Source organism: Pseudorca crassidens, chromosome X (genome assembly GCF_039906515.1).
Source record: "Pseudorca crassidens isolate mPseCra1 chromosome X, mPseCra1.hap1, whole genome shotgun sequence".
NCBI classification, from domain to species: domain Eukaryota; kingdom Metazoa; phylum Chordata; class Mammalia; order Artiodactyla; family Delphinidae; genus Pseudorca; species Pseudorca crassidens.
Window position 1 is genome coordinate 77,563,654 of NC_090317.1, and position 13,118 is coordinate 77,576,771.

Below are 13,118 nucleotides of genomic sequence, written 5' to 3' on the forward strand. Positions count from 1 at the left end.
TAACAGAATATTGTAACCCAATTAAACTCCAATAAAGATGCTAAAAACATAATCAAAATATACAAAAAAAGAGAAATGACTGCTACGTTATGAAATATCAGACACAGATGGAATCTGGAGAAACATTCTAGTCAAATTTCATCATGAAAGAAGGATAGGGAGAGGGAAAGGGAGGAGGAGAGGGAAGGAAGGAGGGACAGAGGAAGAAAGAGAAGAAAGGAAGAGAGGGAGAGAGGGGGAAGAATTAACAAAAAATAAAAAGAAGGAAGAAATCTAGCCACAGAGAGGGGAAGTAATTAGACAAAAATTGGACAGCAAGTTAATGAAAGAGCCTGGACTAGAAGTTCCTGTGTTCTGATTCCTAGGCTGCAAATGTTACAGCACACTTCGCCCCCCACTCCCACCAGAAGTTTGCAAAACTCCTCACAGAATATCAGAGTTGGAAGCACTTATAGGTACATCTCATGGACCTCTTTTCCAGTGCAAGAGTTAAATCTATAGAATCTCTACATGGCCAAGGGTCTATGCAACCAAGTCTACCCTCTGCCTATACAAGAATTGCCCTGATACTGGGCAGCATCCCTACTTCTCTCCTGTTGTTTCAGAAAAGAGCTTCCTCAGCTCTTTATTCTGCCTGCAACTGAGAAGAGAATCCAAATAACCAAAACATGGAGTACACATTGAGGAAGGAGAAGACACAACTGTTTTGAAAAGTTCACAAGTACCCTCAACATGACTTTCCTTTTCTCTTCACCAGCCCCCCACCTCACCCAGTCCAATGCCCAATAAAGTTTCTCAGCCTAGGGCCAGCTGCTAAAGCACTTACCAGGGTTGTCAGGCTGCATGATGGCCATAACAAAAGTGTGAGGAAAGAGCATGGCTGCACTCTTTCTCATGCCCTGAAGCTGCACAGTGTTGCCCTGGAACGTGACCCCATGCACATCAGTCTCTGTGCCCAGGCCAACCAGGTGCCAGGCCACTGTGTCACCCTTGCACATGTCCAGCCTGGGCAAGTTAGAGAACAGAAACCCGTTAATGGCTGGAAAACAAAAACACAAGACAGGATGGGGAGGTGAGACCAGACTACTTGGGCACCAGCCAGCAGCATGGCATCAGCTCTGTACTAAGTTTTCCCACAACTTGAAATTTCTGAGTCATTCTCAACTCCTCTGCCTTCTTCCCTAAGCCACTTTAGTTCTACTTATGAAGATCTGCCTCTTGGGACGAGGGCCCTATTGTCCTTTCTGGCTTTACCTGCTGCCCCTCCTCCACCATACTTCACATCCTGGCAAAACTGAACTACTCTCCACTCCCACAACTCTTTCACACACTTACACACACACACACACACACACGTATTAATCTTTCCTATTCCCACTTTCTTGAAACTCTTCTCCCTTGGATTCTATAGCACCAAATGTCCCTGGTTCTCTTATAACTTTTCTGAATGTTCCTCCTCCATCTTATACTCATTCTCCATGCCTCTGTAAAGTGTTGGAGTTCCCCAAGGTTCCTTCCTCAGCTTTCAATCTGTTTCCTCCTTTTCATCTTCACTCCCACTGCCTTATTTCTGGCTCTCAACATCTCTGGTCTGAACTCCCACACGAAAGCCTCCTCCCTGGTACTCCTACCTATATCCTATCCTCTCACTCTCTTTCACACACACATACACACCTTTATCCTGTGAGCTCTATTTGCCTCTGTATTCCCAGGACCTTAAACATGGTAGGCATGTAGAAAATACTTGTTGATTTTTCACAGGCTGTTCCCTTTGCCTGGAATAAACTTTCCCTCTGGTTTCTCTCTACAGCAAATTACTACATATCCATCATGCACTAGCTCAAATATCATCTACCCTGTAAAGCAGTTTTTGCACTCTTTCTGGCTTCCTTGAAACTTTTCTCCCCACAAAATTCTGAAATGTCACTTACCACAGAGTCCAGTGATTTAAGTACAAATTTATCTCCCACACTAGATTGACCTAGCATGAAGCACATCATTTTTTCCAAGCACCTCGCATGTTACCTAGTACTTATCAGTTGTCAAATAAATTCATACTGGAATAAACTTGGTTTGTAGACTGTATTACTTTTTCCAACTGATGTAACTGACTGGTAATGAGAAGCAAGAGATAGAGCCAAAAGACAACACACTCGTTCTTGACCCTCTCCCACCCTGCATACTCCGCTCAAAAATACAGGGAGACCTGCTTGAAGCTGATCCCTTTTCAATATTCCTACATCCACTGGAACCAGCTTTAATGAGTAACTTTATTTGATAATCCCCTGGGATGCTGATGGAACCATCGCTAACTGCTTGATTCTGCTTCCCCTACCTATAATGTTTGATTGCAAAGTTATTCAGACTTCAAGGCTCAGTCAAGCACTTCCTTCTTCCAGGAATCCTTTAACTGGATTGTTCCTCATTAATGTTCTCCTTTTCTGAATGCTATGTCACTTAAAAGCTGTTCCACACAATTTAGCACTTAATTATAGTCTGTCTTGAATATTCTATAATTGTTTCATGGGTGTTAGTTTCATTTCATTGCAAAATGCTGAGAGTTCCTTACAAACTTGGACCATGACTCCCCATTAATTCACTCACCCACCCACCTATTCATTAATTTAGTAGTTCACTAGTTCAATAACTACTTACTATATATTAGATCATGTAAAAGATACACAGATAAACAACAAACAATACTCACCTTTAAGGAGACTACACTCTAGCAGAAGTCAAAAGGCACGTAACAAATAACTACAATATTTTGGAGTGTATGGAACTTGCTATTGAAAGAGTCTGATAAAAATACAATAGTAGTTAGTAAGAGGGTATCATCATCCTGGGACTTGGTAATAAGAAATGAGGAGGAGGTAGCTTTTGAGTAGGGCCTTAGAAAATGAGAAGAATTTCCACTGGCTAAGAGCAAAAATGTAAGGAGGGGTATTTCAAGTGGAGGACAAATCATTACAAAAGCATGGACTCAGAAGAGTACAAGGTATGTCTATATAGAGAAAATATCCCTATTTGGCTGGAGTATGGGGTTGGGAAGCAAGAATAGCGGGTGATAAGAAAGAAGAAGATAAGACTGGAAAGGTATCATCCCAGCTTACTCTCCTCATTCTCTAGCGGATTCTTTGTGTGCAGTCCTCATTTTACAGTATCTTTTTCTAGTGTCTCCCATACTGTGTAACACAGAACAAAGCACAAGAAAGGACTAAGTATAAGATATGTTGTCTTAGGTTTAATACCTTGATGTAGCTTGTCTCTTGGGAAGAGATGACCGATAGGATCAATGTTTTCAGGAATGGATCATGATTAAATCTAGGCTAGATTTTACTTATAATCTCTCAGTTGTAGCTTAGGGTAAAAGCACTCCCCATACCATGCATCCGATTAGAGTCTTGGAAACCCTTGAAATCCTCTGAGATCAGTCGGGAATCCAACATAGCAGCTGCTTGATTGGCATTTCTGTACCAGCTCTTGTTCTCATCCAACACAGTGAAAAGGAGAAAGAATTCTTTATCCACTCCTTTCTGTAGTCCCAGTGGAAGAAAACAGAGTGGGAATAACCACAGTTTCAGCAGTTGTGGACTGTGCAGCTCCAGAGCCCAATGATCCCTGATTATTTTCCATTTCCTTTTCCAAACACAGATCCAAGCCCATATCTCCTGCCTAGAGCTGCAGTTGCTTGCTGTAAAGTTTTTCCTCAGGTAACTTCAAATTGCAGGTGGGTGAAGGGGGTTAGAATAAAGTGATAAGACTGGAGGGGAGGGATGTATGAAAGAGGCACAAGATTGTGCACAAGATTGATGAAGAGGTACAGAGTGTGATAGAAGAGAGCCTGGAATCAATTAAGGGAAGGAGTGGGGAAAGACGGCTGGGAGATCGGGGAGGGGGTGGCAGAGGATTCTATGGGAATGGAGAAGCTAGAAAATAAAAGAAAAAATAATTATACTAATTACTAACTTACTATTATTTTATTATTAATTTTAGTAATATTATTATTATTACTGCTAACATTTACTGAGTCTTTACTAGGTATCAGACACTGTGCCAAGCACTTTATATGGATTATTTTAATTAGTGTTCACAGAAACTCAAGATACCTTCTTCTATTGTTAACCCTTTACTGTAGATGAGGAAACTGAGACAAAGAGAGGTTAAGTAATTTGCTCAAGGTTAAACAGCTAAGATTTATGGGCTGGTTATGAAAGAAGGAAAGAAAATAGTAGGGCAGAGTTAGGAATTAGGAGCAAGGTTTAAGGGCCACTGAGGTTAAAACAATGAGGAGATGTTGGGAGAATATAAAATAGAAAGGAATAGAGACTAAGGAAGATATGTGTTTGTGAATAAAAGAATAGCATGCAAGATAGCATGAAGTCACCAACTATTAATTTCTGATTCAATAACTTTTGTTTTTATTCCTTCACTACTAGAACCCAGTTCCATGCTTAACTCCTATTCAGCAACCCAACCTCATCATCTTCCCAGCAGGCTTTCCAGCCAGAAACCATGGCAATACCTGCTTGCCATCTGCACCCAAGGCACCAGCCTTGCACACAAGCAGGGGGCCCACCAGACCAGAATTTGTATCTCTTATGGGATCAGCAGCAGAGAAGTACATCCAGGTGAGACAGGCAGGATCCTGAGCAGTGGGGCCAGCATTGGGAGGGACTGTCCAGCGGTATGTTACTTTCTCAAAGGGCTTAGCCACCAACCCAGGGTGGGATGAGCCTATAGGAAAAGACATAGAATTCATTACTCACATTGGCTAGAGTGAGTATCATCATCTCCAAACAGTGAAGTAAAGATCATAATCTACAAATGCATTTTGGAGTAGCAGTAGGAGAAGCAGCAACATAAAATATAGAATATTAAAAAAGGTTCTGAGTAGGAGTCAAGAGACTAGAGTTTGGTTTCTGGTTCTGCCACTACTTGTGATATGAACTGGGGAAATTTAAATTTCCCTAGGTTTCAGTTTTCCAAACTCATAGGACCCAAGGATTGAAAGAACTTTTAAAACTTATTTGGAATATCCCTCACTTAAAAACATACATTCATCTCCTCTTGTAGTCCTACCTCTGCTTAAAAGTATCCAGAGATAGAAGACTCACTACCTACCATCATAGCCTGTTTAATCTTTGAATGGTTCTAACTGTTGAACATATTTTCCTCTCTATGTGTATTCATGTATGTATGGATGTGTATATGTTTTGTATGTATGTGTGTGTGTGTGTGTGTGTGTGTATATATGATACTAAGGCTGTAATTCCTTAAATAGACACAAGTCATGGTCAGGCAATTCACAGAAATTTTATTTTATATGTTCAAACCTATTAGTAATCAAATTAGTACAAGTGAAAATATAATATTTTTGCCTGTCAAATTAACAAAATTTTACAAATTATAATAATCAGTTCTGGTGATAAGTGGTTCAAATGGCACTTACTCCTCTCACTCACCTATTAAAAGGGTAAGTGTAAATAAAAATAACCATTTTAGAAAAAATGTTGACAGAATGTATCAAAAGCCTTAAAAAGTTTATGTCCACAAAAAAAGTAAGATACAAAATAAATACTGAAAAGAATGTTCAACCTAATGCAAATAGAAATAACAGTGAGTTTTGTTGTTTGCTTACAAGACTGACATTTTGACAATGATTAAAATGGCTGCCCTCTGCTGGTGAGGTTGTAAGAAAATGTGTCCTCCCTCTTGGTAACTGTTGATGGAATTCCAAATTGATGTGACTGCAAATTTTTCCAGAGAGCAATTTGGACATAGGTATCAGAAATTTTCATGTGTGCACCCTCTGATATTATTCCACATCTTAAATATATATTCTGATGAAATAATCATAAAAGTAGGCAAAGAAGCATACATAAGGATATTTGTAGTATAATTTATCATATGGTGGTATAATTTAGGATAGCTTTAACTTATTTTTTCTTATTCATTCATTGTTCCTAACTCTTTAAATTTTTAAACATACAAAAAACCTTAAAAGATAGTGCGATAATTACCCTACCACTTGGAGTTGATTGTTAACATTTGGCCACCTTTTTTCTCTTTGTATTTTTTAAAATTTATTTATTTATTTATTTATTTTTACAGTAGGTCCTTGTTGGTTATCTATTTTATCACAGACTTGGCCATCTTTAATTTATCTAAATCTATGTGTATGCTTACTTTTTCTAAATCATTTGGAAGTGAAATGCAAACATAATGACATTTTACTTCTAAATACATCAGTAAGTATCTGCTATATTACCATAATAACATTACCAGACCTAAGAAAATACCCTAATATCATCTAACATCCAGACAAGGTTTGCACATTGCCCTTGGTGTTGTCTCTTTAATTCTTTTCCCTATGGCATTGATTTCTTGAAGATACTAGACCAGATGCATTGTAGAATGTTCTTTTATTCCAGATTTGTCTGTAAGTTTGCCCTTTATGCTTTCAGTATTTTTTGGTATTTTTGGCTTGAGGTTAGCAGGTGTTAATATTATTCTCAGGGAAAACAAGAAATTAACTACCCAATAATCCCACTTCTTGGATTTTTTCCTAAGCTAGTAGTCCAAACCAAATATATATATTCATTCATTGCAACATGATTTACAATATTAAAAAATAATGAAAGCAACCTACATGTCCAAATAATAGAAGATAAGGTAAAATCTATGTGTTAGAGTATTATATAGTCATTAAAATGTTTGTAAGATTATAATGACATAGAAAATGGACACAATATAATGGTAAGTGAAAATAGTAAGACACCAAACTATACAAAATATATCATCACAAATTTTTAAATATATAAATTTGTATAAACACAGAAAAATGTTAAAAGGTATATAAAATATATTGGCAATTTACTTATGAATGAACTTTATTTATTTTATAATTTTCCATGTTTATCAAAATTCCATAATACATGTACTTTCATAATCAGAATATATTTAAATATATTTAAAAGTAGTTGTCTCTTATTGATCCCAGCTCTGTCTCACTAAAATATCATACATTCATTCAACAACATCCGTCCATGGCAGTTAATTCTGCCTTCTTTTCTCTCTTTCACTCCTTTATTTATTTGTACTCTATAGGTACCTGTTATTATCTGTAGCCCACATTACTTGAAACCCTGCCTGCTCACCATCATTGTACACAGTTCCCTCGGAGTCTTTCTCATAAAAGACCCCATGAGGCTGTATGCTGAATGGCTGGGAGGCACGGTTGTAGAAGATCACCTGGATGGTGTCACCCACCTCAGCCCGGATCACTGGCCCTGGAAAATGGGAAGGAGAGACAATGGTAATGTAAACAGGATGATCAGGTAGGATGGAAGTAGGAGAGGGAAGAAAAGTAAAAAAGAAGTGAAAAAGATAGAGAAGTTTTTCCTCTGCAATAAGAAGAATAATCTTTTTCAAGTATATTGCAATTTACAGTTATAAAAAGCACTTTAAAGTCCACCACCTCATTTTGATCTTCAATCACCATTCAAAGGTATAAAAAGCAGATGATATCATCATTTTTCAGATGAGGAAACTGCAGCTCAGAGAGTTGGAACTGATCTGCCCAAATTCAAATGACTGATTAGGAAGAGAACCAGGTCCTGAAGTCAGGGTTTTCTCCTACTCCACTGTCAGGTCCAATCCCATTTCCCCAGTTTCCACAACTGCATTTCCTGGTAGAACTCAACTAAAAATCTGAGCTTGCCTCAATCCTAAACTGAATTGAAACAGATGAAATTATTATAACTTCTAGTCAGGTCCTGGACTAGGTAGTCTAGCCATCACTTCTACACTTACCTTTCTTCCATTACCTACCACATCTAACCTAGCCTGGAACAACTTTGAGATCAACAAGAAATACCAAGACAATACCTTGAGTACTTATGGTGGCTCTAACCCTAGTTCAGGGTTTCTGGCTTAGTTTTTACTCAATTGCTACTCCTAATGTTGCACTTCTGTTCAAAGACTAGGAACCTATACCCCACTTACAATAATGGAAAAAACAACTATACAAAAGATAAGCAATGAAATGAAGACAAAACACACGATAGACCAACTAGATATAATATATACAGAACACTCTACCCAACAAGAACAGAATACACATTCTTCTCAAGTGCACAGAGGACACATTCCAAGATAAACCATAAGTTAGGCCACAGATTAATCTCAATAGACTTAAAAATATATCACACAAAGTATTGTCTCCATCCACAATGGGATAAAGTAAGAAAACAATAACAGAAGGAAAACTGGAAAATTCACAAAGTTGTGGAAATTAAGCAACACACTTTTAAACAACCATAATATCAGAAAAGGGATCATAAGGGAAATTACAAAATATGTAGAGGAAAATGAAAATGACCACACAACATACCAAAAGATGAGAGGTAGTAAAAGCAGTGCTAAGCTGGAAACTTATACCTATAAACACATTTAAGAAACAAGAAAGTTCACAAACAAACAACCCAACTTTACAACTTAAGGAACTAGGAAAATAAAAGCTAACAAAACCCAAAGCTAGCAGAAGAAAGGAAATTATAAAGATTAGAGCAGAAATAAATAAAATAGAGAATAGAAAAACAATTTTAAAAGTCAATGAAAATGAATATCGAGAACATTCAAGATGGTGAAGGAGTAAGACGTGGAGATCACCTTCCTTCCCACAAAACATCAAAAATACATCTACATGTAGAACAACTCCTACAGAACACCTACTGAATGCTGGCAGAGGACCTCAGACCTCCCAAAAGGCAAGAAACTACCCATGTGCCTGGGTAGGACAAAAGAGAAAAGTGGAAAAAAAGACAAAAGAATAGGGATGGGACCTGCACTTCTGGGAGGGAGCTGTGAAGGAGGGAAAGCTTCCACACACTAGGAAGCCCCTTCACTGGCAGAGATGGTGGGTGGACAGTGGGGAAGATTTAGATCCATGGAGGAGAGCACAACAACAGGAGCACAGAGGGCAAAGCAGAGAAATTCCCACACAAGGATCAGTGCTGACCAGCACTCACCAGCCAGAGAGGCTTGTCTGCTCACCCACTGGAGCAGGAGGGGGCTGGGAGCTGAGGCTCTGGCTTTGGAGATCAGATCCCAGGGAGAGGACTGAGGTTGGCTGCATGAACACAGCCTAAAGGAGGCTAGTGCACCACAGATAGCCAGAAAGGAGTTGGGAAAAAGTCTGGAACTGCCTAAGAGGCAAGAGACCATTGATTCGGGGTGTGCGAGGATAGGAGATTCAGAGCACTGCCTAGACGAACTCCAGAGATGGGCGCGAGCTGCAGCTATCAGTGTGGACAGCAGAGGCGGGTATGAAACACTAAGGTTGCTGCTACAGGAGATCAGCTCGGTGCTTTGTGACCACCTGGAGGGGTGGGATAGGGAGGGTGGGAGGGAGGGAGACACAAGAGGGAAGAGATATGGGAGCATATGTATATGTATAACTGATTCACTTTGTTATAAAACAGAAACTAACACACCATTGTAAAGCAATTATACCCCAATAAAAATGTTAAAAAAAAGAAGCATGTGTGCAAGCACAGGTCACTATCCACACACACACACCTCTCCCCCCAGGAGCCTGTGCAGCCTGCCACTTCCAGGGTCCCGAGATCCAGGGACAACTTCCCTGGGAGAACAAACAGTGTGCCTCAGGCTGTTGCAACATCACACCAACCTCTGCCGCCTCAGGCTCACCCTGCATTCCAGACCCCTCCCTCCCCCTGGCCTGAGTGAGCCAGAGCCCCCTAATCAGCCACTCCTTTAACCCCATTCTGTCTGGGTGGGGAACAGATGGCCACAGGAGACCTACATACAGAGACAAGGCCAAAACGAAAGCTGGAGCTGTGCGAACAAATAAGAGAAAGGGAAATCTTTCCCAGCAGCTTCATGAGCAGTGGATTAAATCTCCATAATCACCTTAATGTACCCTGCATCTGCAGAATACCTGAATAGACAATTAATCATGCCAAAACTGAGGTAGTGGACTTTGGGAGCAACTGTAGACTTGGGGTTTGCTTTCTGCATCTAATTTTTTTCTGGTTTTATGCTTATTTTAGTTTAGTATTTAGAGCTTATTATCATTGGTAGATTTGTTTATTGATTTGGTTGCTCTCTTCCTTTTTTTAACATATATATTTTTTCCTTTTTCTCTTTCTGTGAGTGTGTATGTGTATGCTTTTTTGTGTGTGTTTGTCTGTATAGCTTTGCTTTTACCATGTGTCCTAAGGTTCTTCTCTCTGTCCGTTTCTCTTTTTCTTTTTGTATAGTTTTTAGCGGTTGTTATCATTGGTGGATTAGTTTTTGGGTTTGGTTGCTCTCTTCTTTCCCTCTTTTTTAAAAATATTTTTTACTTTTTATTTTTAATATTTTTTTCTTTTAAATATTTTATTTTTCTTTATTTTATTTTTTTCTCCCTTTTTTTGAGCTGACTGGCTGAGAGGGTCTTGGAGTTCCAGCGTGAGCCTCTGAGGCAGAAGAGCTGAGTTCAGGATATGAGTCTACCAGAGACTTCCCGGCCGCACCTAATAGCAAAAGGCGAAAGCTCTCACATAGATCTCCACCTCAATGTTAAGACCCAGCTCCACTCAAAAAAACAGCAAGCTGCAGTGCTGGAAACCATAGGTCAAATAATTAACAGGACAGAAACACAACCCCACCCATTAGCAGAGAGGTCACCTAAAATCATAATAAGTTCACAGACACCCCAAAACACACCACTGGATGTGGTCTTGCCCAGCAGAAAGACAAGATCCTGTCTCATCCACCAGAACACAGGCACCAGTGCCCTCCACCAGGAATCCTACACAACCCACTGAAACAACCTTACCCACTGAAGGCAGACACCAAAAACAATGGGAACTACGAACCTGCAGCCAGTGAAATGGAGACCCCAAACACAGTAAGTTAAGCAAAATGAGAAGACAGAGAAATACACAGCACATGAAAGAGCAAGATAGAAACCAATCATCAGACCAAACAAATGAAGAGGAAATAAGCACTCAGCCTGAAAAACAACTCACAGTAATGATAGTAGATGATCCAAAATCTTGGAAATACAATGGAGAAAATACAACAAACGTTTAACAAGGACCTAGAATACTAAAGAGCAAACAAACAATGATTAACAGCACAATAAATGAAATTAAAAGTTCTGTAGAAGGAATCAATAGCAGAATAACTGAGACAGAAGAATAGATAAGTGGCCTGCAAGATAAAATAGTGGAAATAACTACCATAGAGCAGAATAAAGAAAAAAGAACAAAAAGAATTAAGGACAGTCTCAGAGACTTCTGGGACAATATTAAACACATCAACATTCAAATGATAGGGGTCCCAGAAGAACAAGAGAAAAAGAAAGGCACTGAGAAAATATTTGAAGAATTATAGTTGAAAACTTTCCTAATATGGAAAAGAAAAGAGTCAATAAATTCCAGGAAGTACAGAGAGTCCCATACAGGATAAATCCAAGGAGAAACACACCAAAACATATATTAATCAAACTATCGAAAATTAAATACACAGAAAAAATATTAAAAGCAGCAAGGGAAAAGCAACAAAAAACATACAATAAAATCCCCATAAGGTTAACAACTGATCTTTCAGCAACAACTCTGCAGGCCTGAAGGGAGTGACAGGATATATTAAAAGTGATGAAAGGGAAAATACTACAACCAAGATTCCTCTACCCAGAAAGGATCTCATTCAGGTTCGATGGAGAAATTAAAAGCTTTACAGACAATAAAAAGTTAAGAGAATCCAGCACAACCTACCAGCTTTACAACAAATGCTAAAGAAACTTCTCTAGGCTGGAAACACAGGAAAAGGAAGAAACTTGCAAAAACAAACCCAACACAATTAAGAAAATCATAATAGGGACATACATATCAATAATTACATTAAATGTAGATGGATTAAATGCTCCAACCAAAAGACTGGCTACATGAATACAAAAACAAGACCCATATACATGCTGTTTACAAAAAACCCATTTCAGACCTAGGCACACATACAGACTAAAAGCGAGGGGATGGAAAAATATATTACATGAAAATGGAAATCAAAAGGAAGTTGGAGTACTGATAGTCATATCAGACAAAATACACTCTAAAATAAAGACTACTACAAGAGACAAGGAAGGACACTATATAATGATCAAGGGATCAATCCAAGAAGAAGATATAACAATTGGAAATATTTATACACCCAACATAGGAACAGCTCAATACATAAGGGAAATGCTAATAACCATAAAAGGGGAAATTGACAGTAACCCAATAATAGTAGGGGACTTTAACACCCCACTTTCACCAATGGACAGATCAACCAAAATGAAAATAAATAAAGAATCACAAGCTTTAAATGATACATTTAACAAGATGGACTTCATTGATATTTATAGGACATTTCATCCAAAAACAACAGAATACACTTTCTTCTCAACTGCTCATTGAACGTTCTCCAGGATGGATCATATCTTGGGACACAAATCAAGCTTTGTCAAATTTCAGAAAACTGAACACATATTAAGTATCTTTTATGACCACAACTCTATGAGGCTAGATATAAATTACAGGAAAAACGGCTAAAAATTAAAAACACATGGAGGTTAAACAATACACTACTTAATAACAAAGAGATCACTGAAAAAATCAAAGAGGAAATCAAAAAATACCTAGAAGCAAATGACAATGAAAACAAACCGACCCAAAACCTATGGTATGCAGCACAAGCAGTTCTAAGAGGGAAGTTTATAGCAATACATTCCTACCTTAAGAAACAAGAAAAATAAACAACCTAACCTTACACCTAAAGCAATTAGAGAAAGGAGAACAAAAAAAAAAAAACCCAAAATTAGCAGAAGGAAAGAAATCATAAAGATCAGATCAGAAATAAATGAAAAATAAATGAAGGAAACGATAGCAAAGATCAATAAAACTAAAAGCTGGTTCTTTGGGAAGATAAACAAAATTGATAAACCATTAGCCAGACTCATCAAGAAAAAAAGGGAGAGGACTCAAATCAATAGAAGTAGAAAAGAAAAAGGACAAGAAAAAACTGACACTGCAGAAATACAAAGGATCATGAGAGATTACGAAAAG

At 38.4% G+C, this 13,118-nt stretch overlaps 1 protein-coding gene across 5 annotated transcripts in view; it reads right to left on the reverse strand.

Annotated features, from left to right (window-relative positions):
- Nucleotides 1-13,118, reverse strand: part of HEPH (hephaestin) — a 96,080-nt gene that overhangs the window by 51,278 nt on the left and 31,684 nt on the right. For 3 of the 5 annotated variants that reach the window (XM_067722778.1, XM_067722777.1, XM_067722776.1), the window contains exons 9-12: nucleotides 7,161-7,292; nucleotides 4,526-4,737; nucleotides 3,386-3,536; nucleotides 827-1,039 (exon numbers count right to left, since the gene is read on the reverse strand). In XM_067722778.1, coding sequence (XP_067578879.1) covers nucleotides 827-1,039; nucleotides 3,386-3,536; nucleotides 4,526-4,737; nucleotides 7,161-7,292 — 708 coding nt within the window. The remainder of the gene's footprint in view (nucleotides 1-826; nucleotides 1,040-3,385; nucleotides 3,537-4,525; nucleotides 4,738-7,160; nucleotides 7,293-13,118) is intronic. The other 2 variants (XM_067722781.1, XM_067722780.1) reach the window with 1 other exon arrangement.